Source organism: Solea solea, chromosome 14 (assembly GCF_958295425.1).
Source record: "Solea solea chromosome 14, fSolSol10.1, whole genome shotgun sequence".
NCBI classification, from domain to species: Eukaryota; Metazoa; Chordata; class Actinopteri; order Pleuronectiformes; family Soleidae; genus Solea; species Solea solea.
In genome coordinates, this window is record NC_081147.1 from 19264315 (window position 1) to 19285340 (window position 21026).

A 21026-nucleotide genomic window follows, 5' to 3' on the forward strand; every position below is an offset into this window, starting at 1 on the left:
AACAACCCTGACTCATTTACAGCCTCCTCGGGTCTGTGGAACACTATGAAGACTAACAAGTGTTTGCATATGCAACTGCACATGACACAGAGATACCAGTACGACTCGCTACAGGTTTGGGGGGGGGGGGGGGGGAGTACATATGAAAGTCAAACAGAGCGAGAAGACGGCATTGGCCACAGGCCTCCACTTAGAATCCACTTAAAATGACAAACTAGTCAAAGAAGTTACAAGGCTTTTTTACAAGTGGCAAGTGTTAATGTCAGTCAATTATTAGACCACCTGTCACACAAGTGAGGAAACATAAATGTAAAAAGCGTTTTGTTATTCATTTGGGAAAATAATAAACTGAATACACCTTTTTACCCAAATTAAATCAGCCACTCAACCACTAAAACTAATCTTTCTGTTCAAATTAAATAACTACAATTTTAAATTATAATGTGTTAAATTTGAGAAATTATACTTTCAGGTTAAAGAGTGTCTATATACTAGTGTGTTAAACATTACAGAAACATTAAAAGTTATTTTGATATTTACCAATGCTGTTCATTTAGAGCAGCTGTGACTTTGTGGTGGAAGTGTAATACGTTTGTTAAGCACCGTAGATCTTTACCAAGAAAACTCATTGATTAAACCTTGTGGAAAAAAAGCCCACAATTAACACCGTTCTTTTACAGTTATTGATGACTTGAGTAATTACATTGAGATTAAAGCATAGGAACACTAGTGAAGTTAAAAAGACAGACAGATTGTGAGTGAGACAACAAAAAACCACACAAAGAACCATAAAAGGAGGCTCGGTGAAGCCCACCATCACAGTATTCGGGGGTTGTAGTGAAATACAGTGGAAATACTGCAACTCAGTATGTCCAACAAACCAGCAGCGGGTAAATAGAACAACATTCTCTGGTTTTATAAATCGCGTAATGGCAGGGCTGCCTTGTTAAACTTAACGACGCCTCGACACCTTGTTAAACATGACAGACGGCCACATTTCTGCGAGCGGTGGCATCAGACCGCAGGGAGGGGAAGGTGCATTAGAGAAGGTCAGCTAAGGTGTTTTTTTTAACTTAAATTTGATACAAAATAACTGACGAGGAAGCAAAAGGAAAAATTCCACAATTTTATTTTCTCTCTCCATTCGGATCAGGTCATCAAGGTGAACACTTTACAAGGATTGTAACAAGGACCGCACTGGGGAGGAGGAGGAGGAGGAGGAGGACTTAAAAATCTAATTTCACCCTGTAATTCTCAGTGTGTTTCACCAGCAAAATCCAAGAGGCACTCTAATACAACGCGATACAGGAATCTGTCGATAAAGATTCAGGGAAAATGACATGTAATAATAATAATAATAATAATAATAACACTGGACCGAATGACTGAAACAAAGGAACCATCTGCTCAACACATCAGGAAAGTAGTACAAAACTATAAAAATTGAACACAGTACTGGGATAAACTGAATAATAATATTATTAATAATAATGATAATAATAATGATAAATGAGAGGAATTGCGGAGTGAAAAGAGGCGGAGATGGCCTCACGTCCACCTGTAGGAGACGATGTGTCATTGAACATCATCTTCGTTGGCAAAACACTGCACAGTAACAAGCACAGCTCTTGTTATTGGTTGAATATTTTCGGACACATTACAGTCTGACATCCTGACTTTTAGTTTCTCTCTCTCTCTCTCTCTCGAGTGCAATAATCAGTCCGAACTCTGGCAAGATGTATATTGTAACTATATGGCTTATAAGGTAAACAGGTCCATACTGTGTATACTAGAAAGGTACTTGGACATCTTTCATTCTTTAAAACTATAATACAATATATTAGCAAAGAAAAAAACAAAAACTAAAAAGCTAGCTAACGTAATGTAAACAATAGTATACAACTGTACAGCTAACGTCGTATTTACAGGTCAGGTTGTCCTACTTTTAGCTAATTCCCCCCCATGTACGCGGGGTTAGATGTAAAGTATAAACACGCGTATGTATGTACGCTGTACGATAGGCAATTTTAACCATCCCATCTACTCGCAGAGGACTGGATTGAAAGAAAAGCATTTTAATCTACAGACTTGTTGAATGACCCGAGAGCCTTCCTCATGTTACATGTAAAGTTATTAAAAAGATTACACATAAGGCAAGGGCGGATAAGGAAGGTGGAGGCATCACATTCTTGATATAATAGATGGGATTCAGGCTCACGGCTCTTTGGGGTAAATGCACTTTTTTCAAAAACGTTTCTATTTTTTTTTTTAACACTTGTTTTGTCACAAAAAAGCAAACACATCAGAGTGCAACAGAGGGTACACGCGTCTAGTTCTGTCGGGGTGGCGGGGGGGTAATGTGCAAAATCTGCTCTAAAGCAAAGTGACAGTGTTGCAAATCTTAATGTACAAGGTAGTGGGGGGGGGGGGGGGGGGGTTGTACAGCTCGCCACGAGGAACGCCAACGCAGACCCTTACTCTAACTTTACTGTATATACAAGGCACTAAGGATAGGATTCAAGGGCCACACTTCCAGGAGAGTCAACTGCCTCCTCAGTCCGGTCGGAATATCGGATATTTAGGTAAGAATTCTATAAGAATCACCTGCAGGCAGAGGGAGAGGGAGAGAGAGAGGGAGAGAGAGAGAGAAAGAGAGAGAGAACACGTGTTGTTTATTTAGTCTCTACTGCACATTATTCAAACTAGTTAGAATGAAATGAAGTATTAGGATATATTAAAGTACAGTATGAACGAGGAGACGCTGTTCTTTAATAACGAATATGTACAGAATAAAGTGTAAAAATGTCAACTAAGGCTAACATAGTTAACTTTTTAATGGTTGTGTTCAGGGACTGATGGTTAACGCGGGGAAAGACGACTTTACTGCAGTTACTTAAGGTGAAGAAATAAAAAATAAAAAACTAACCTATAAAACCTCACCTCAAGATCAACTGCTTCAGATGAACTGCTTAAACCCAAGTAAATATTAACTTATGCCACATTACATGTGTTTACTATATATTACGAATTTTAACTTGACTGAATCTGACGATGAAAAATAAATAAACAAGACATGCAAACACCTCTTTGGGCTCCACAAGAAAAAGATTCATGACTTTCTTTTATACACTAGGGCTGCAACTAACTATTTATTTTTATATGATTTCATCAATTAGTTGTTTGGTCCATAAAGTGTTGCTGTTCTCTAACGTCTTTGTTTTGTCCACAAACTAAAATGATTCACACTTCACAAACAGATGAAGTGGTTATCCAAACAGTGGACGTGATGAAATCACTGATTAGTAGCTGCAGCACCAGTATATGCACGAGCATGGCTGTGTGGTGGTTGTGACGGTCGACTTACATATTCCATCATGTTACTGCTTTCACATTTTCTTTTACTGAGTTTCCAGTGCAGGCCCAGCTGACGGGAGAAGCAAAAAAAAGAAAGAAACGGACACAATGAATGAATGAAAGAATGACTGAATGAACATCCCACCCTCACAGACACACACACAAACACACACACACGTGCACAAAGGAAAATCTGTCTGAGATCTCCCCTTCAGTGTCAGGGGAATTTGGTCGCAGGGCTGTCTGGTCTCACTGGGGTCAAACAGTGGCCAGACACCCTGAAGAGCTTCCTTTATGCCTTTGCACAGTTACTAGCTGTAATTTGTTGCTGCGAGACAAAACAAAATTAACACAGCATTGCAGAGCTGACCTTACTCTCCTCTCAGACCTTGTGCACAAAAATCTAGCACAAACAGCTATGGGGTGTGTGTGTGTGTGGGGGGGAGACTTGTGTTGTGGCTCAAGAGCTTTCAAAGCAGATTAATGGTCATTAATACATCATGATAGCCGGGCTAAACTTACGCCGTCTCTTACCTTGTGGTATAATCGATTATTCTCCCACTCTAACAACTTCTGGATAGACCTTCTCGTCTGGTGGAACAAAGAAAGATAAATAAATAAATGCGATGAAGATTAACACGAGGAAAGAGAACAGAAATCAGTTTCACAGATAACAATAAAACAGGTAGAGTGTGAGGATTTATGGACTCGACTATTTTACCAGCTAGTAATTTCCACTTTGTTGTCAGTAACTGTGAGTGGTAACAGCACCTTTAAATGACACACCCTTGTGCTGGGCGGCCAGAGAGACAGGAGCTGTGTGTGTGAGACGCTGTGCATCATTTCTACACAGAGACACTAATTGAACACGGGCCGTTATGACCCTTTACACTCGCATCAGTGTGAATGAATTGCCGAGTAATCGGCGCCAACGTTAAGGGTTAAGGGAGAGTTAAAATGTCCACGCGGTCTGTCGCACTCACTCTCTTGTTGAGGCAGATAACGGGCCATAGACTGCAGCCGACTGTACAGCAGCAACACAGGCAGCCGCAGAGAAGCCACTTCACATTCACGGGCAAGTTCTTCCTCAAACAAGCGTTCAGTCTGCCAACGCTGGTCTTGAACTCCTCCGGTGCAACCTGGAAGCACACCGGAATGGAAATGAAGAGTCTTGTTATGAGCAGCTATAAGCATCAGACTAAATCTTAGTGTGTCAAGTTAAGGTTAAATTATGTGTACATTCGCCTGATTGTGTGAGTTGTTTTCCTTCACCTGAGAATGAGACTTTCATATTTATATCAGGAGCCTGGTCAGCTCTACAGAGGCTGCCATGTTTGTGTCTTTACAATAAACCCACAATGGACAAACATAAACATCATTTGAGTCAAGTAATATACCGACATTTTACAAATTGCACCTTAAAGAGAATGCACATTTTTTCTGTGGCGCTAACATGAAAGATTCCTAATGTCACTGACCGACAGACCTGTGCACAAAGATCAAAGGGATTTAGCAAAACCAACAGGTAGATATTTGCAGATGTTGTCCAGAGATGAGATGGCATCTGTGAACACAATGGCTCTGACTTGCTAACCGAGCTCCAGACTGTTCAAGGCAAGGAGGGATTCAAAAGGAGAGATAAGCTCAGTGCCTGTGGCAGCGTCGGCCAAACAACTTGAATGGATGCTCATTCCTCGCCGAGTCTGTACGCCATAAAACAGGGGTCGTAATCTTTTATGACAGGATGCAAAGGTCTCTTTGCAAACAGCCTTAGACCTTAGAATAAAGCCCAGCAGGGCCTGATCTGCACCCTTCAATCATCATAATTGTGACCTCATCCATCACGTCACCCTGGGTCACAATACTGAAGGTACTTTTTATTGGCCCACACTTCCCTCTGCCTGCTCTTACCCCTACAGCCTTTTTGTGTCTCTGTGTCTGACCCAGGAAGCTTTCCGGCAGAGTCTTCATTTCATTATTTTATCACCTGGAGTTGGAGCCTTCAAAACACTGGGGTCGCTGTCAACGGAGCCCCATCCACGGCTTACTCATTTACAGAGCCGGACAGCAGCACATTCAGGCTCTTTTCTATGCACCGCGGTGTGTTACTTGAAATGCATCTCCATCAGATGGAAACCACTTGGAGAGCTCTGAATGGGGAAGGTTTTTTTTTTTGGGGAAGTTTGGGGGCCGTTAAAAGGCCCCAAAACAAAACAAAAGAATCACTGTGGGTTTTAATTGGTGAATTCTTCCCACTTGAGAGTTGAACAGCCTGCAAAGAATCCAATGCAGGAAAACTAAAGAGTGACTGTACCTTTCCCGTGAGAACAGAGGGAAACTCGGAGTCAAATCTGTTACTCAGTCCAAACCTGAGGAGAGAAAATAAAAAGCAAATGAATACGTATTCAATTCAATCTTTGTACAAACTTTGCCATTCCTATAAATGCAATAAGAACAATTCAAATTCAAACCAAAAGTGGAATAAGGGGTATTATAATACCAACAAACTGTTACGATCTTTAATAATTGTCAAAAGAAAAATTACTTCATGTCTAACAACCAAATAATTGTTACACAAATTATAAATAGTGAACTAAACTATTCACAATATAGTATATATAGTAGTAATACAGTATAGCTTTTGTCATCCTGCTTTATCCTCCACACAAGGCTTTTCACACCTAGTATTATTTTGAATAGATAACCCAGACATTTACAAGACGTATGATTGATGAATGAATCACTACTTCATTTCATGCACGTTACTTAAAACAATTACACATAAATCTTCAGTAAAAGGCTGGAGAATTATGTACATTTATTTATTTAGTGACCCATTTTATTCCTTTTTTCCCCCAGCGTTTGACTGATTAGAATAGGCCACTGCAGACTGATATATTCTGTGACCATTCCCAGTTAACAAACGAGCATATTATCCTTGCATAGCATTTATAGAATTAACTGTTTTAACATTTATAGCCGATATGTGGCGTGTTATCGAAAATGTATCTGCAGTTTAACTCCATTACTACACATCTCGTCACAGGACTCCACTCTGCATTTTGACAACAGGCTTTGAAGAGCTACAGTATCTTCAGCAACAAGAACAAGTGTGTGTGTGTGTGTGTGTGTGCGCGTGTGTGTGTTAGTGCCAGATGGTCTGGTTTCCAGACGACCAAGAGCAGCACAGTCTAACTTTCACAACACACAAGAAAACAACAGCATGTGCTGTACTTGATTTAGCGTTTGTACAGCACTTTTTATGAGGTCAGTAGAAAAAATGTAAACTATATATTCATGACTTTATTCCTTTCTGAAAATTAACTTTAGAGTCACTGAACTGTACACACTGTGTTTACACCCTCATGTTAAACCAGAGGAACCATATTTGACACAAAAGTTGTGGAGGACTTTGACTTGATTAAGAGGCAGCGCTCAATTATATCAATACCCACGTAAACAACGTGTATATGTGTATATGTGTATATGTATATATATATTCCCTATAAAATAATGACTATCCTGATAATACAACTCTCTCTCGTGTCTTTACAGCCACCCCCAATCCCTTATTTTTCCCACCACTCGTCTGTCACCCATTTTTCCATTTCACCCCAACCGGCCGTGGCAGATGGCTGCACATCTTTGAGTCTGGTTTCCTTCCAGAGATTTCTTCCTGTTCAAAATGAACTCCTCTCTCTTCACTCAAGCCAAGTGCTTGCTCATTGTGGGAACTGTTCGGTTTCTATTCTCCTCTCGATAATATTGTACATTTCAGCTTTACTATGTAGACTACCTTGACATCATTTGAATAATTTTGTCAATTTTTCCCATGATCATAAAATCAGTATATATATTTTTTGTATATAAAACATTTGAATACATCTCTTTGGGCAGCGAGACGCAACAAAAGGCAATGTATACTTAGCTATACCACAACAAAAACCCTTATGTTAACAAAATAAAAATTTTATAAGATGGTAAAATTTAACAGGGTAATTAAGGTAGTGACATTGCACTGAACTTGGTGGATTTATTCCAGTAACTACTTCACAGAGCAAAACATATTTTTAAATCTTATTTATTGATATAAAGATCACTTTTATTTATTTATTTATTTATTTAGGTTTTAAGCTTCTTAATGGTCAGAAATTATGAACAGAGAAATATTTCACACATCTTAAGTTAAACATTAATAGCAATTACATGTTGTGTTTCAAAGTGTGTATGCATAACGATGTACAGTATATCCAACCTTAGCTATATTAAAGAAAATTGTATCATGTGCATATACTCAGGGTCCACATTAATTGGTACACAGGATGCCTAATGAGGTAAAAGTTCTTCTACTACTGAAGCCCATCTGCTCAAAGGTTGGACTTGCTTTGTGGTCAGAAATGCTCCTCTGCATACCTTGATTGTTTTGAGGGGTTATTTGAGTTCACGTTGCTTTGCTATCGTGTAAAACCAGTCTGACAGTTGGAAATGGTATTTTCACCCACTGGATATTTTCTCTTTCTCTGACCAGTCTCTGTAGTGCCTAGAGAAGGTTGTACATGAAAATCCAAGTGGGCCAGCACTTCGAGAGATGCTGACATTTCTTTCCTGTTCTGATGCTCGGTTTATTGGATGTTTGCATTAAAACAGTGGCCTGTGAGTGTATATTGTTAGTGAATTAGAGATGGGAAGCGGTATTGGTCAGAATGTGTCCAATACTGGTTAAAGTCCCTGGACCGGCTATCGGAAAATTTGATACAATTAAAAAAAATCCTACAAACAGCATGCTTCACTACGAACGAAATAAACAATAGGAAAAGCTGAGTCATGTTTGGGCTGCACAAATGTGTTGTCAACAGCTTCATAGTTCATAAATGGTCTAAAATGACCATATCGGACTAATATCTGTATTGGTAGATACTTAAGTTTGTGATATTGGGTTAGGACACAAATAAGTGGTATCGCTCCATCTCTGTTGTGAGTAATTGTTCATCCCTATTTGCAATATTTCAAAAGGGCAATATAATGTACTGAATGTAACATTTGTGTTGCACAAACACAGCAAATCATCTAAAATGTGGGACATATTTCTCCTTTGTTTTTACGTCATTAAATAAGTTCAACACCACAGCTCTATGGTTTCTTCAACTTTCACTCAAGAGCAACAAATTCCACCCTCAAATATCTGTCATTTATCGCGATAATTATCGATACAGACTGATTTTAAACATTTTTACCAGGACACCATTGTAATACAATTAAACATCCATACAAATCACCACCGCACGGAAGACTATGATGTTTACGATTGCCAAGAGTACACAAAAGAGTCGCCGTTAGTTTTTGGTGTTTTTTTTTTACCGTGACAATGTTCCGTTCTAAGTCAATCCCGTTTGTCCCCGTGTCACAACATATGGCCGCTGGCCGTCAGTTGTTGTGATTTGCGTTAGCTCGCAGGCTAACAGCGCGCTAACGACAACAAAGCAACACTCGGACAGACGTGAGCGGCGGACGAGGCTTCGCTTACACTGTGATGTGTCCGGCTCCTCGCATGACCACGGGCTCCGGACAGTATCTGGGCAAGTGCTCTTCGCTTATTACGTGCTCATCTTCTTCGTCTTCTAACTCATAAATGGTATCAAAGTCCGCCATGTTGGCTGGAGAGACGCTCATGACGTCTCGCTCGCGCAGGGCCGCGCACGACACGGATGTTGGCGCGGGAGCGCGGAGGAGCGGGAGCTGGTGGAGAGCGACCATCGCCTTTGTGTGTTCACTGCACTTACTTTGAAAACTATATTTATATAAAAACGTATAACTTAACAAAACAGCTCCAATGGATTTAGTCACATGTTGAACATGTTTCTTACTCTCAATCCCTAATTTTGCACAAATGTTCTTTTTTAAACATTTATACTTTCAATTACAAACTTCATCACTTCAACTTCTAATTGAATTAATCCCTAAAATAATTAAATTAGTCAAATATGTACCAAATGCTGTCATATGTTGACCAAAAGAATGTTCTACAAAGGTTCCCTGTTCCCTAAAGGTTGTGACAAAAGTAATGTTAGGAGAACATTAATGCAACCAAATAGAAGATTCTATAAAATGTTTAATGAACGTTGTGGACTTGTGGCAAAAGTAACATTAGGAGTACATCCTGGGAACCAAAAGAGAACGTTCTATAAAGGTTTAATAAAGGTTGTGACAAAAGTAACATTAGGAGTACATCCTGGGAACCAAAAGAGAACGTTCTATAAAGGTTTAATGAAGGTTGTGACAAAAGTAACATTAGGAGTACATCCTGGGAACCAAAAGAGAATGTTCTATAAAGGTTTAATGAAGGTTGTGACAAAAGTAACATTAGGAGAACATTAGTACAAGCAAATAGAAAGGTTTAATGAAGGTTGTGACAAAAGTAACATTAGGAGAACATTAGTATAGGCAAATAGAAGGTTCTATAAAGGTTTAATGAAGGTTGTGACAAAAGTACCATTAGAGGAACATTCTGGGAACCAAATGTGCAACCAAAAGCTAACGTTGGGGAAAACTTTCCTTGACATCCACAGGACAAACCTTCATGGAACGTTCCCACAACTAAAAGGTAACGTTCTGGGAACCAGAACTTGTTAGCTGGGCTATGACAGATTGGCCAGCTTGGACAGAGGGCAGCAATCCCTCTGCAGTTTCTTCAGAAAGTGTCTCCTTTAGTTTTTGCTTGGAACCTCCATACAACCACCACCAATACTCAGTTAGATTAACTGAGACCAGACATTAAATCAGGGGTGTCAAACTCGTTGCCCGCAGGAAAGAAATGGTGTGCAATATCATCCTAAATATTTTTAATTTCAACATCAACATGGATTATCAAGATATTTTTAACTTGACCAGCCCCCAGCCCCCTCCTGACCAGACTAGAAGTTCACTGGCCCTCAGGTCACTTTGAGTTTATATATGTATATATATATATATATATATATATATATATATATATATACATATAAACATCTTATTCTGACTGAAATTGTACTGACAGACCCTTCATGGTCAAACTAACACACCCAGGTAATGCTGAGTCAAACTCAAACTGGTGTAGACATTCTGCGCATGCTCAACATTTCCCACCCTCGGGCTTTGAACCTAGAAATGAAAGAAGAAGCAGAAACACAGAAGAAGAAGAAGAAGACAATAGGATGAACAAACGTGACATAATCTGGCACATTTTGTACTGATGTTCATGTTCTGTCTGGTCAAAGAGTTGAATATTTTTAAGATCTTGATAATATAGGAAGACTGGAAATAATGCTCGACGTGCAAACAACCAGCCATCAGCCAACTTTGTTTTGGTCAACTGGAAAACACAGGGGTCTATTGAACTGTGCAGGGAAACATACTTTGTGTCTGATCACTCACATGCTGTATATGAAGGCAGCAACCATTGTGTCGCTGTGTGATGGCCATTGAGTACAATGTCATATCTTACAAAACACTCTCTTGTGAGACATGTCAGGTGCTCTTGAGGGCCCTTTGCATCTTCAACGGCCCTTAACAGCAGCTTATGCGGTTGTGCAAGAAGATCCCAGTAGATCAGCAGTTTCTGAAATAGTCGGATCAGCCCATCTGACACTGAGACACGATATTTTTGATTATATTCTCGTCTTTATTGCTGATCAAGCAACTGTTGACCCCGACTTTATGAATTATGTTTAAATACTAAATTAAATACTGACTCAGCTATTACTTTACCATCTGGAGTGTGTGTGGACTTAAAAATGTGTGTGTTTTCTTGTATGTCTTGCTTTGTGAGGACCAAAAAAGACTGAGGACATTTTGGCTGGTCCTCACATCTTTAAAGGCCTTTTTCAGAGTTAAGAGCTGGTTTTAGGATTAGGGTTAGAATTGGTTTCAGTTAGGGTTAGGGCAGGGGTCTGCAACCTGCAGCTCTTGGGCATGTGGCTCTTCAGCCTCTCTGCAGTGGTTCCCTGTACCTTTTTTTCCCAAAAGTAAACACCTCTTAGTTGAAGGCAATCAACAAAACGGTTTAATATTTTGTGTGTCACGTGAGGTCCAATGTCTATACGTCAAATGCAATATTGAAAACCCTCCCCAAACCCAACAAAACACTTATATGAAACAATGTGTGCATGAAGAAGTACATTTGGAATCCTGTGCATATTTGGATCCACATGTACGTGACATAAATTACATATAATCCAAATATTGCTTTATTTATTACAAAGTGGATTACTTTTAATTTTATTTAATTCTATTAATGGAATGCATAACTCCAATGGAATGTGTTTTATTTTAAAATTGTATTGAAATGTCAACAGTTCTTAAATTTCATCAATGCAGCGAACAACAATGATAACGTAGATGCATATATCTTTATTTATACACCTTATTATTTTATTTTATGGGTCAAATAGGTGGGGTTTTGCTGCTTTATATTTATTTTATTTAGGTGGAGCAGGGACAAGATTGGCTTTTACTAAAGGTTGCAGGTTAGGTATATGAAGCTATGAAGGTCCTTACTTCAAATGCTGCCCACACATGTGTGTGTTTAAATAACTTGCATGACAGGAAGTTGTGAAATGAAATTGTGATTCATTTACCATCCATATATCACTTGGAAACATTTGGTTAACCTTTTCAAAACACATAGCACACATGTGCTCTTGTTATATTGTGAACAGGGTCACAAGAGTTGGTCATCTTTAAAATTGTGCGTCCCCATAAATAATCCAGTCATGCAGGTTTCAGTCACATGTCCCAAAATAGCCGGTCTAGACACCTGACAATGACATGTCGCATACAAATGAATTGCTTTGGCCCAAAACATTGATTTGTAATTTTCTATAATGCTCCATCTTCTTCTTTTTAAGTGATATAACCAGGATATAGACATTTAAATGATTCATTTGATCACATTGAGACAAAACCTACAGCAATCTTGGGTTTAAATTCCAAATTATTTGTGGACTTCTTCACAATTAGCTGAAGTCTGACAACAACAAACCAGCGATTCGTTAAGAATGGATATAATTCCTCATTTGAGCTTCATTGAACATTTTAAATCTATTTAAATCTAATAAATTTGCTATCTGTAAGTCTGTATTTTTTTCCCTCACTGATAAAAAAGTGTATATTTGGTGATTTAATAACAAAAAATGTGTAGATTTTTGCAGATGAATATCTTTGTGATAATGAGATTATTTATTCACAAAAGTGTTGCATCTTAAATTTCAGAATTGCATATTATCATGGTAGAAACAAAATGTTCCTTTAAAAACAATCTGTATTGAGTCCAAGTAAAACTTGCAAGCAGATGTTACAGCGTGTATTAAAACTCCAAAATAATCACCACTGAGGTAAAAAAATGACAGGTGTAATCGTTCTGCAAAAGAAACATTTTATTTACACTCATACTTTTCCCCCCTCTGCTTTTTACACAACGCGTGAACTAAAAATGATTTGTCAAATTGGTCAAAGCAGTTCGTCCAGTGTAACATCATGAGCTACAAATCCAGTTGTTCCCTTTGAAAGGTTCCTGAGTTCTCATTGCATTCACAGACACACATACAAAAACAAGAGAGAAGATATTTATATTTAATTAACTCACAAACAATTTAAAGCTTTTAAGTTTTGAAATCACGTCGTTTTTTTCGTTTTTTAAAACCCCCACGTTTTCTTCTTTTTTTTTTCTTCAAATTTTTTTTCACTAGAACTATTCTATAAAAAGCAATATTTTTTTTTTTTGAAGAGCCTCCAGTTTATGTTCGTTCGTTGCTTATAGATCGTGAGTAAATCCGCAGCGCTGTGCTTCAGGACGTGAGTTCAGAGTTCAGATCCACTGTCTGTTTGTCGGAGTGCTCAGTTATGTTCACATGGTCCAGACTGGTGAGCACAGCTCTCACTGAGTCACAGTCACTTGCTGTATATTCCTGATTGATGGTAAGGTGTTGATCGGAGGAGGAGGGTACAGAGACACGTGGATGTCCGTGGGACTGAGGGAGCCTGGCACCGGCAGAGGGCTCACTGAACCCGGGTCGCTGTGCACTGACCCCCCGCTGCCGTCAGACTGACCCATCTTCTTCTTGATCAGCTTCCTCTCCTTGGCTCTGCGGTTCTGGAACCAGATTTTCACCTGGAAACGGAGCAAATAATATGCGGTTAAATAAATACTTCGACACACTTTATAATCTGCAGTAAAAAATACATTAAAATGTAATATTGTACATATAATCTTACCCGTACATACATTCAAAATAAGTTTAAATATTTGCCTTTCCTTGGTAAAATAAAATAACTTTCTTATAAAAACGAATTTCTTTTGCATTTTCGTTTATATTTTAATATTTTCCAACAAGGGAATCCCTCCAGTACGGGATCAATAAAGTAATTTAATCGAATTTTATTATAATTTATAGGTCTAAATGTGATTATATGCACATTTATCTGACACCACGAACGAAAAGTATGAACTAATATTTCCTTCATCGTCTCATTCTTGACCAATAAAATACAAGACAATTACGTCGATGTCAATTAGTTAATTTACACATTTATTTTTATAGCAATAGAACAATGTAAAATATCTTGATCAGAAATGTAACCAAATAAAAAAAAAGATTCAAATAAACTTAAGACAATATAGAAGATATTGTTACGCTACAGTCGCATATAATTAACCCGATGTAAAGGTATGGAGCCGAAACAGCTGTATGACTTGATTTGATAAAATAAACCCTTTTTGTGCTCAAGCACAGACTGAGTCCAGTGATACATCATTATTCCATCGCCATACATGTATAAATATGTGTTTACCTGTCTTTCCGACAGGCCGAGGTTGACAGCCAGCTCAGATTTCCTCCTGATGGTGATGTATCTGTTGAAATGAAACTCCTTCTCCAGCTCCAGCCTCTGATGGTCTGTGTACACTACCCTGTATTTCTCCTTCGTTCTTGTTTTGCCTGCGAAACACAGACACATTGCACATGTACTTTAATAAAAGAACGTAGGACATATAGTAAAAGAAAAAGAAAAAAAGGACGGTGCAGACAGAGGAGGCTGCATGCCAGGACCGGCCTATCTTCACATAGCATCTTTATTAGCTGTGTCTCTTTATCCACATCTCTGCTTTATCTACAGATACGCAAATAGAGCGTTTGATCTCACATGTAGAACAGTGCATTTCAAACAGCCACGAGTCAGACTCACTGACAAGTAAAAAAAGAAAAGAAAGAAAGAAACACGATGCAGGAGATAACAGCTGACTATGTGTGTGCAGAAAGTTGTAGAATTATACTGTGCGTAAAAAACACATCCAGACTTCATGTTTACATTTGTCTGTCAGTGCCAAAACTTCACAAAACAAACTGTGACGAACACTCGTGGTAATTTTATAAATTATACAATAAAAACAAATGTATTGTTAAAGGGTTGTTTTATGTCAGGGCTCATAACAATACTAATAAATACTGTATTGCGTTTACTAGCTGTGAAAAGCGTCACTGTGTCCGGCAGTATAACTCTTGTGGCAGAGGAAGAGAAGAGAGAGAGGTTGGTGCATATCAAAGTGAAGAGGTGTTGAAAAGCAAAGGCCGCCGCCTGGATATGACGGATAACCCTCAAAACACCAAACAATGTGACAGGGAAGTGGAGCTCACATCTCCAGGAATAATGACATTTACATCACAACTGGCCTGGCGCCGATTCCTCACACCTTTTTCTTCTACCACATGCCCAGGAGAATAATACTGTTGGCCTCCAGTCCAGCTCAACCATCACACTTGTGAGATAATATGAAATTATATTATGGACGAATTGCTCACTTTTACAGTGACTTTGATGCTGCCCACATAAAGAAAGTATCAAATGAGTCTTTTAGTTCAGTTGTTTCCACTTTGGGCATTTTACCTATGACATTTATGACATTTAACACATTGATGCTCAGCTTTAGCATTCAATTTAAATCCATTCTAAATTATTGTGACATGAAGCTGAAATGATAATATTAAAAGTGCCAGTTATCATCATTTAAAAAGTGAGGCATAAACGTTGCTGCACACAAAAATAACTCCAAGGCAAGTGCGTCATCCAGTTGTGGCACAATGTTAAACTCACCTGTGGAAGATGATTGCGCAGTTTTACTCATCCACTGGTATGAATTGCGTCTTTCTCTGTCTGGAGAAAGCTGTGCGACATTAACATTCTCCGGCGGCGGCTGTAAGACCGCAGATCCTGGAGGATGCATGTGAGTGTACTCAGAGGAGCAGTAAGGAACCTGTGCTGGAGACGAGTTGTTCATGGGTGTTGGGATTGTGTTTGGAGGTCCCAGACTATATGCGCCCCAGTCCTCTCTCGGGGCTCCGTATGTGGGTCCCCAACTCCCGGAAGATTGTGCGTGCGTATCCATGTTTGGCACATGATGGTATCCAGTAAAGTCGGGGTACTGTGGTGTGGAAACAAAGTTCTGTGGAGGCAGATTAATGCTCGATCTTCTCGCGGGCCCCTGGTGATACATGCCGCTCTCTTTATCCAGTAGGTATCCCACATACATGATTTGTACAAAACACAATAAATGATTGTCCAAACAGCAGAGAGAGTTGGTGCGGCGTTGTTTTACGGCGACATTGTTTCCCTGAAAATGTTTTTAAAAAACAACAATCCTGCTTTCAATAGTCCTGACAGGATCCACGAGAGAATTGCGACGTACTTCCAGTCTGTCCCCAGTCTCACATGATGTGGCTATGTTGACAAGGTGGTAAAGGTTTACTAAAGGCCTGCCTGACGTCAGCTATCTCCTCAGCTCCAGGAGATTTGCATCCAAATGAGAGTGACCGGTGCGGCCGGCCCAGCTGTCCCCCTTGCGTCTGTGCCGTGGCGCGTCATCACCTGACAGTGAGCCTATCCTGAGCACGAGCTCTCGTCTCCATGAATAAATTTACACCACGGCCTATCAGCTGCACAGGCCGGCAAAGAGCCCGAGGCCACACGCACAATCTTACTTTAACCAAAAGAAAAAAGCCCAAGAGAGGCCTGTGCGTAATTACGCACAGAAATGTTAATAATGCTGGACTTCACTCACTTTCTAGCAGTAAATGTAGATTGAGCACCTATCAGAGTCAAGTTCTCACTTTTATCTTTCCCATGATGTTTACAGACGTGTTACTGTGGGAATCCTACCACGCTTCACACCGAACCCGGCGTTATTTAAGATATTCACTTGCAAACGAGGTGCAAAGTATGAGAGACCTTTTTTTTGTTCAAGAAGCAGGTCGAGCCTTTAGTATTCCGTGTTCACACCTCAAGGTCGCACTTCACAGCTAATTCCGGTTACAAGGAAACTCCAACAACCCCCTCTGTGACAAACAGCGCGGCCTGCGACTCATCACTCACCGCTGTCTCCTGACAATTACACAATAAAAATTACATTTTTATTTCTCTTTCCTGCTCATTCCTCATTTTTTTATGTGAGTCACCACTCACGGGGGGAATTACTGCTCAGTTAAGGTCTCAGTGTTGGAAACACTTGGATTCATTAATTAAAACTGATGTTTAATTTTTTTAAAACCATTTTATTGTCAGGCACCTTTTAGTTAGTAAATGTTTTTTAAAGTTTGTGTTCAAAGTTATTCTAATGTCTGTTCTGCATCCGATTCTGATTCCAAAACAGTTCATACGTAAAAGCTAAGTCTTCATTTAACTTATATTATGACATTATAGGAGCGCATCTATTTTATTTTTCTTATTTCACTCGTTAATATTCCTGACAGGTGCGTGGAGACTCATTTAGCAGAGCAGAGTCTAATTGACCTGTCAAAAAAAAAAAACAGTCCAATGAAAAGTCATAAATGCTGATGGGCTTCTTCTGAAGCATCTGTTTATTGACCACAAAATATTTATGAGACAGTCCGACGTAGTTACATCTGACAGTCCACGGCCACACACTCATCTAGACTGTGGTCACTCACAGGCTGAAGACGTCTCTGTTTCTGCAGAGCACCCTTTAAATATATAAGCTCGTTATTTTTATTGGAGGCTTGAGCAGAGACTGAACACTGGTTACAAAGTTACAGTCTTGTAAGTGAATAGAAAGTGTCTCCCAGAAAAATACCCACAAATTGTTCTTTACCTTGAACAAATTCTGCATATAAATCATTTTTTTAAATCAAAATTACATTTATTTCTTCACGCAGAAGTACAGCAACACATGATTCGCACACATTTGATCGATTTAAATGTGTATTGTTCTGTTCATTTGCAATTCACTCTTGTTCTGTCACTAGATTGTATTTGCGCTGAGTTCGTGACTGTGGACTGACGTCAAACTCACTGCTGCCCTCTCGTGGACGTCCACTATAGTCACTGAAATGATCCCATAACGCCACACAGGCTCTGTTGTCCATTTTATTTATTTAGACAACAATGAACATTTCAGAACACTAAAGGAATCAACATCAAATGCAACCTTTATATACACATTATTGAACATTAATAGATAATGATAATATGATAGACACTTACAGACTGTCTCAAAATAAAAGACAATAAAATGTAAGTAACGCCACAATTTCTGTATTTTAAATCATGAGAATGAAATGCACATTTATGAAAAGGTTAATGGCTCATTATGACCTTTTTCTATTTGCACTAGAGACTGATATATAAATACATAATGAACAACAAATTCAGCGTTATACGAGTATGTAACTAGTAGAAAAGTATATAACTATAACTAATATGCACTAGTACAGTATTAAAATGTCTTACAGCAGACTGGACATTTATAATAAAGCCTCTGTTACAACACCTGTCCCTCATCAATGCAAATAAGACATAATGTTGGTCCCTCAGTCCTACATTCTACCAAAAAGAGCATTTATGTTTAAATTTCCTTCAGATTGGGATAACTCACCTCACAGTATCTCTTTTCATATTGGCTCAACAGAAAAACATAGCTGTAACACTTTTGTTTTTGCTCCCACTTCCCATGAAGTCAAGTAAAAGAGGCAACATTTCCTATATGCAAACCAAGGGCTTATTTCTCTTAAATTCGGTTCACAAATGTCCTAAAACCTGTATGAGAGCACTACACCTTTACAACTGTAATCCATGCAAGACACATCTGTGCAATAATCATGCGTATACAGTGCCCTCTTATAACAGTGAGGCCAATTCCTTTATTGTTAAAGATGAATATGACGTTTTCCTTGGTCTACCTTTTGGACATCTATTGCTTACTAGACCAGTGGTTTCTTTCTCCTTCAGGACATTCCAAATGATTGTACTGGCTATGGTTAATGTTTGTGCAATGGCTCTGATTGATTTCCCATCTTCTCTCAAATTCACAATTGCTTGTTTCTCACCCACAGACAGCTCTCTGGTTTTCATGTTGGTTTCACTTCTAAATGCAGTCTGCACATGCAAAACCTATCCTACCCAATCTGAAACTTTATTGTTTGAATAAACAATGTAATAGGACACACCTGGGCAATTTAATTATGTATTACTGTAAAATAGCAGCATGAAATGGTTGTTCATTATGTATTTATACCTCAGAAGTCACAATAAGCCATTAACAGTCCCCTAAATGTGTATTTAATTCTCATGATTTAAAACCCAATGTCACAGGCAAACATTGTAGAAAAAGTGTGGAGTCACTTTTCCCGTTGTTCACTTTTCCTTTGATTTGATTTCACAGTAAAAAAGGAAACCGAAGGAGGATTAAAATAAAAAATATTGAATGTAAGTCTTGACTAAGATTTCATCATGTTGTGTGACAGCCTCTGAAAGATTCTGTCTTTCACTAAACCACATCCAGATGGTTGTGCTTTGAATCCAGGTTGTTTACAGTTGTGAGTCAGAGACTGTGGTCATGTGTTCACATGGCCGCTGTCACTGCTACACTGTCCTACATCTGCTCAGTCAGTCGTTGACATAATCATGACAGTCTGTGAGACGACGGAAACGGAAAACTGAGCTCATCTTCACTGGAATTAAATGGGAATCTTCCCTGAGGTTTAAAGACAACATGGAGGTTTGGACCTCTGCTACATCACAGCCTGAGTAACAGATTCACTTTTCAGGGAGCAGCTTATTAGATATTAATAAGAGATAGCCATCTACAAATAACTGATTAGTAGTTTCTCCCCATAAATTCAGGGTTTTAGTAAAAATAGCTTTGACTGAGAGTGAAAACAAAGTACATGTACACGCCATTGTTCACTAGATGGCGCAATTGAGTTGTTTATGATCCGCCCTTCACAGTCCTCCCCACCTGATGTGCAGAAATAAAGATGTTAAAGTACTGATGAGTGATGGATGGATGATAGATGGAGTGGTAGAAACCTGTAGGAGCTGAAAGGAAAAACTACACCCAGAAAAATACACAGTAGATTTAATAATTGACTTGATATTTGGATATTTCTTGTCTCTTTTATGATCACGATGACACAATCAGTACGTGGTATATGCAAGAATACTGACTTTAGGATGTTTTACGTGAATGTGCAGCAGGTTTACAATGATTATTGTTCTGCTTCTCTGTTCTCTGCAGCATCCACTCACTGGAGGTCACGGTCTCATGACCTTGTGCACCGTGGTGCACTTTAACCGCTGGTGAATTTGATCCTTGCAGAGGATGTTCAAACACCACACAGATTCTCCAGTGATGGCAAAGGTGTCCCACACACTGAAGGAACTTTGCAAACGCAATGAAAGAATGATTCAAATGTCTGTCGTCAGTGATCAAAGCTCTGTCTTTCCCTGAGCTCAGCAGAGTGCACATGTAGTAAATGAGTAACAGTAGGTGGTGAAACAGCCCAAGAATTCCGTTTGTTGCATAACTTCATTGATGTTATTGAAGTGGCTGCAGTGCTCTGCAGGGAAAGAAGGTAAAACTGGACCATCTGTTGCTATTTTTAGAGAAAGTGCCTGCATGGCCGACGCAGCGATCTCCAGTTTGTCATTTGTGATTTAGAACACACGAATAAAGCACCAGAGCAAAGACACCGCGTGAGCAACTCCATTCATTTTTGTCAAGCAGAAATAGATCTCGGCAAGAGTGTGAAAAATGTTTAGGTTTACAAGCTGCTATTGCTTTGCTTTCACATGGTGGGGGCTGGGGTGACGAGACATTCAGGAATTTTTGGTGCAAAGTGTGGGAACTGGATATTATCCTGTTAAAAGAGGTCCTACATAAAGAAGCATTTACACTAGAAAAATCACTTTTTATCTCATTTGGGAACTCACTCGGATGTAGATTAGCATAAGTTCATGCTACAAAACAATTTAAGGGAGCATTAAGAGCTGGAAAAACTAGAAAGTGATGAATGTACACCATTATTATTATTATGCCTGTAGTTCTATGTCACCTTTATACTTGTAAAGTGTGAGTTTGTACAGTTTGACAATCATTCTGCACGTGTAAAAGTATTTTGGTGGCTATGTTTTTAAAAGTGTGTATAATTCAGTGGCATTTTGCCAAAAAAAAGGCACCAATCTGAGAGAAAGAGACACACACAAAACAAACCCATCTAATCTGAGCCTGAGCCACATAATCTCACTGCAAATTGCTTGCAAAGCGTCAAACATCTGCCAGCAACTGCACATTTGTAAAGTGCTTTTGGCAGAAAGCTGCACGTTGGTTATCTCACATTTAGGAGTCATTA

General features: G+C 39.1%; 2 protein-coding genes across 2 annotated transcripts; both read right to left on the reverse strand.

The window, feature by feature from the left end:
* Window positions 1-1112: 1112 nt before the first annotated feature.
* chic1 (cysteine-rich hydrophobic domain 1) lies at window positions 1113-9055 on the reverse strand. The gene is made up of 6 exons (XM_058650678.1): window positions 8879-9055; window positions 5669-5723; window positions 4338-4493; window positions 3889-3945; window positions 3365-3424; window positions 1113-2604 (listed from the first exon to the last, which is right to left on the reverse strand). The coding sequence occupies exons 1-6, from the start codon at window positions 9022-9024 to the stop codon at window positions 2554-2556; spliced, it is 525 nt and encodes a 174-aa protein (XP_058506661.1). The 5' UTR covers window positions 9025-9055; the 3' UTR covers window positions 1113-2553.
* A 3691-nt stretch (window positions 9056-12746) lies between these two features.
* Window positions 12747-16216, reverse strand: cdx4 (caudal type homeobox 4). Its single transcript, XM_058650048.1, is given in 4 exon segments — window positions 12747-13366; window positions 13369-13498; window positions 14179-14324; window positions 15478-16216. Coding segments are annotated over 4 exon segments (903 nt in total). The 5' UTR covers window positions 15914-16216; the 3' UTR covers window positions 12747-13175.
* Window positions 16217-21026: the final 4810 nt, after the last annotated feature.

Bases quoted from the DNA above. Each gene is read 5' to 3' on its own strand.
- chic1 (XM_058650678.1), bottom strand. From the start codon at position 9,024: ATGAGCGTCTCTCCAGCCAACATGGCGGACTTTGATACCATTTATGAG. The intron at 4,494-5,668 runs GTACAGTCACTC...GTGTGCTTCCAG, and splicing joins CCTCTGTTCTCACGGGAAAG to GTTGCACCGGAGGAGTTCAA. The intron at 2,605-3,364 runs GTAAGTCGACCG...CTCTGCCTGCAG, and splicing joins GCAGTAACATGATGGAATAT to GTGATTCTTATAGAATTCTT.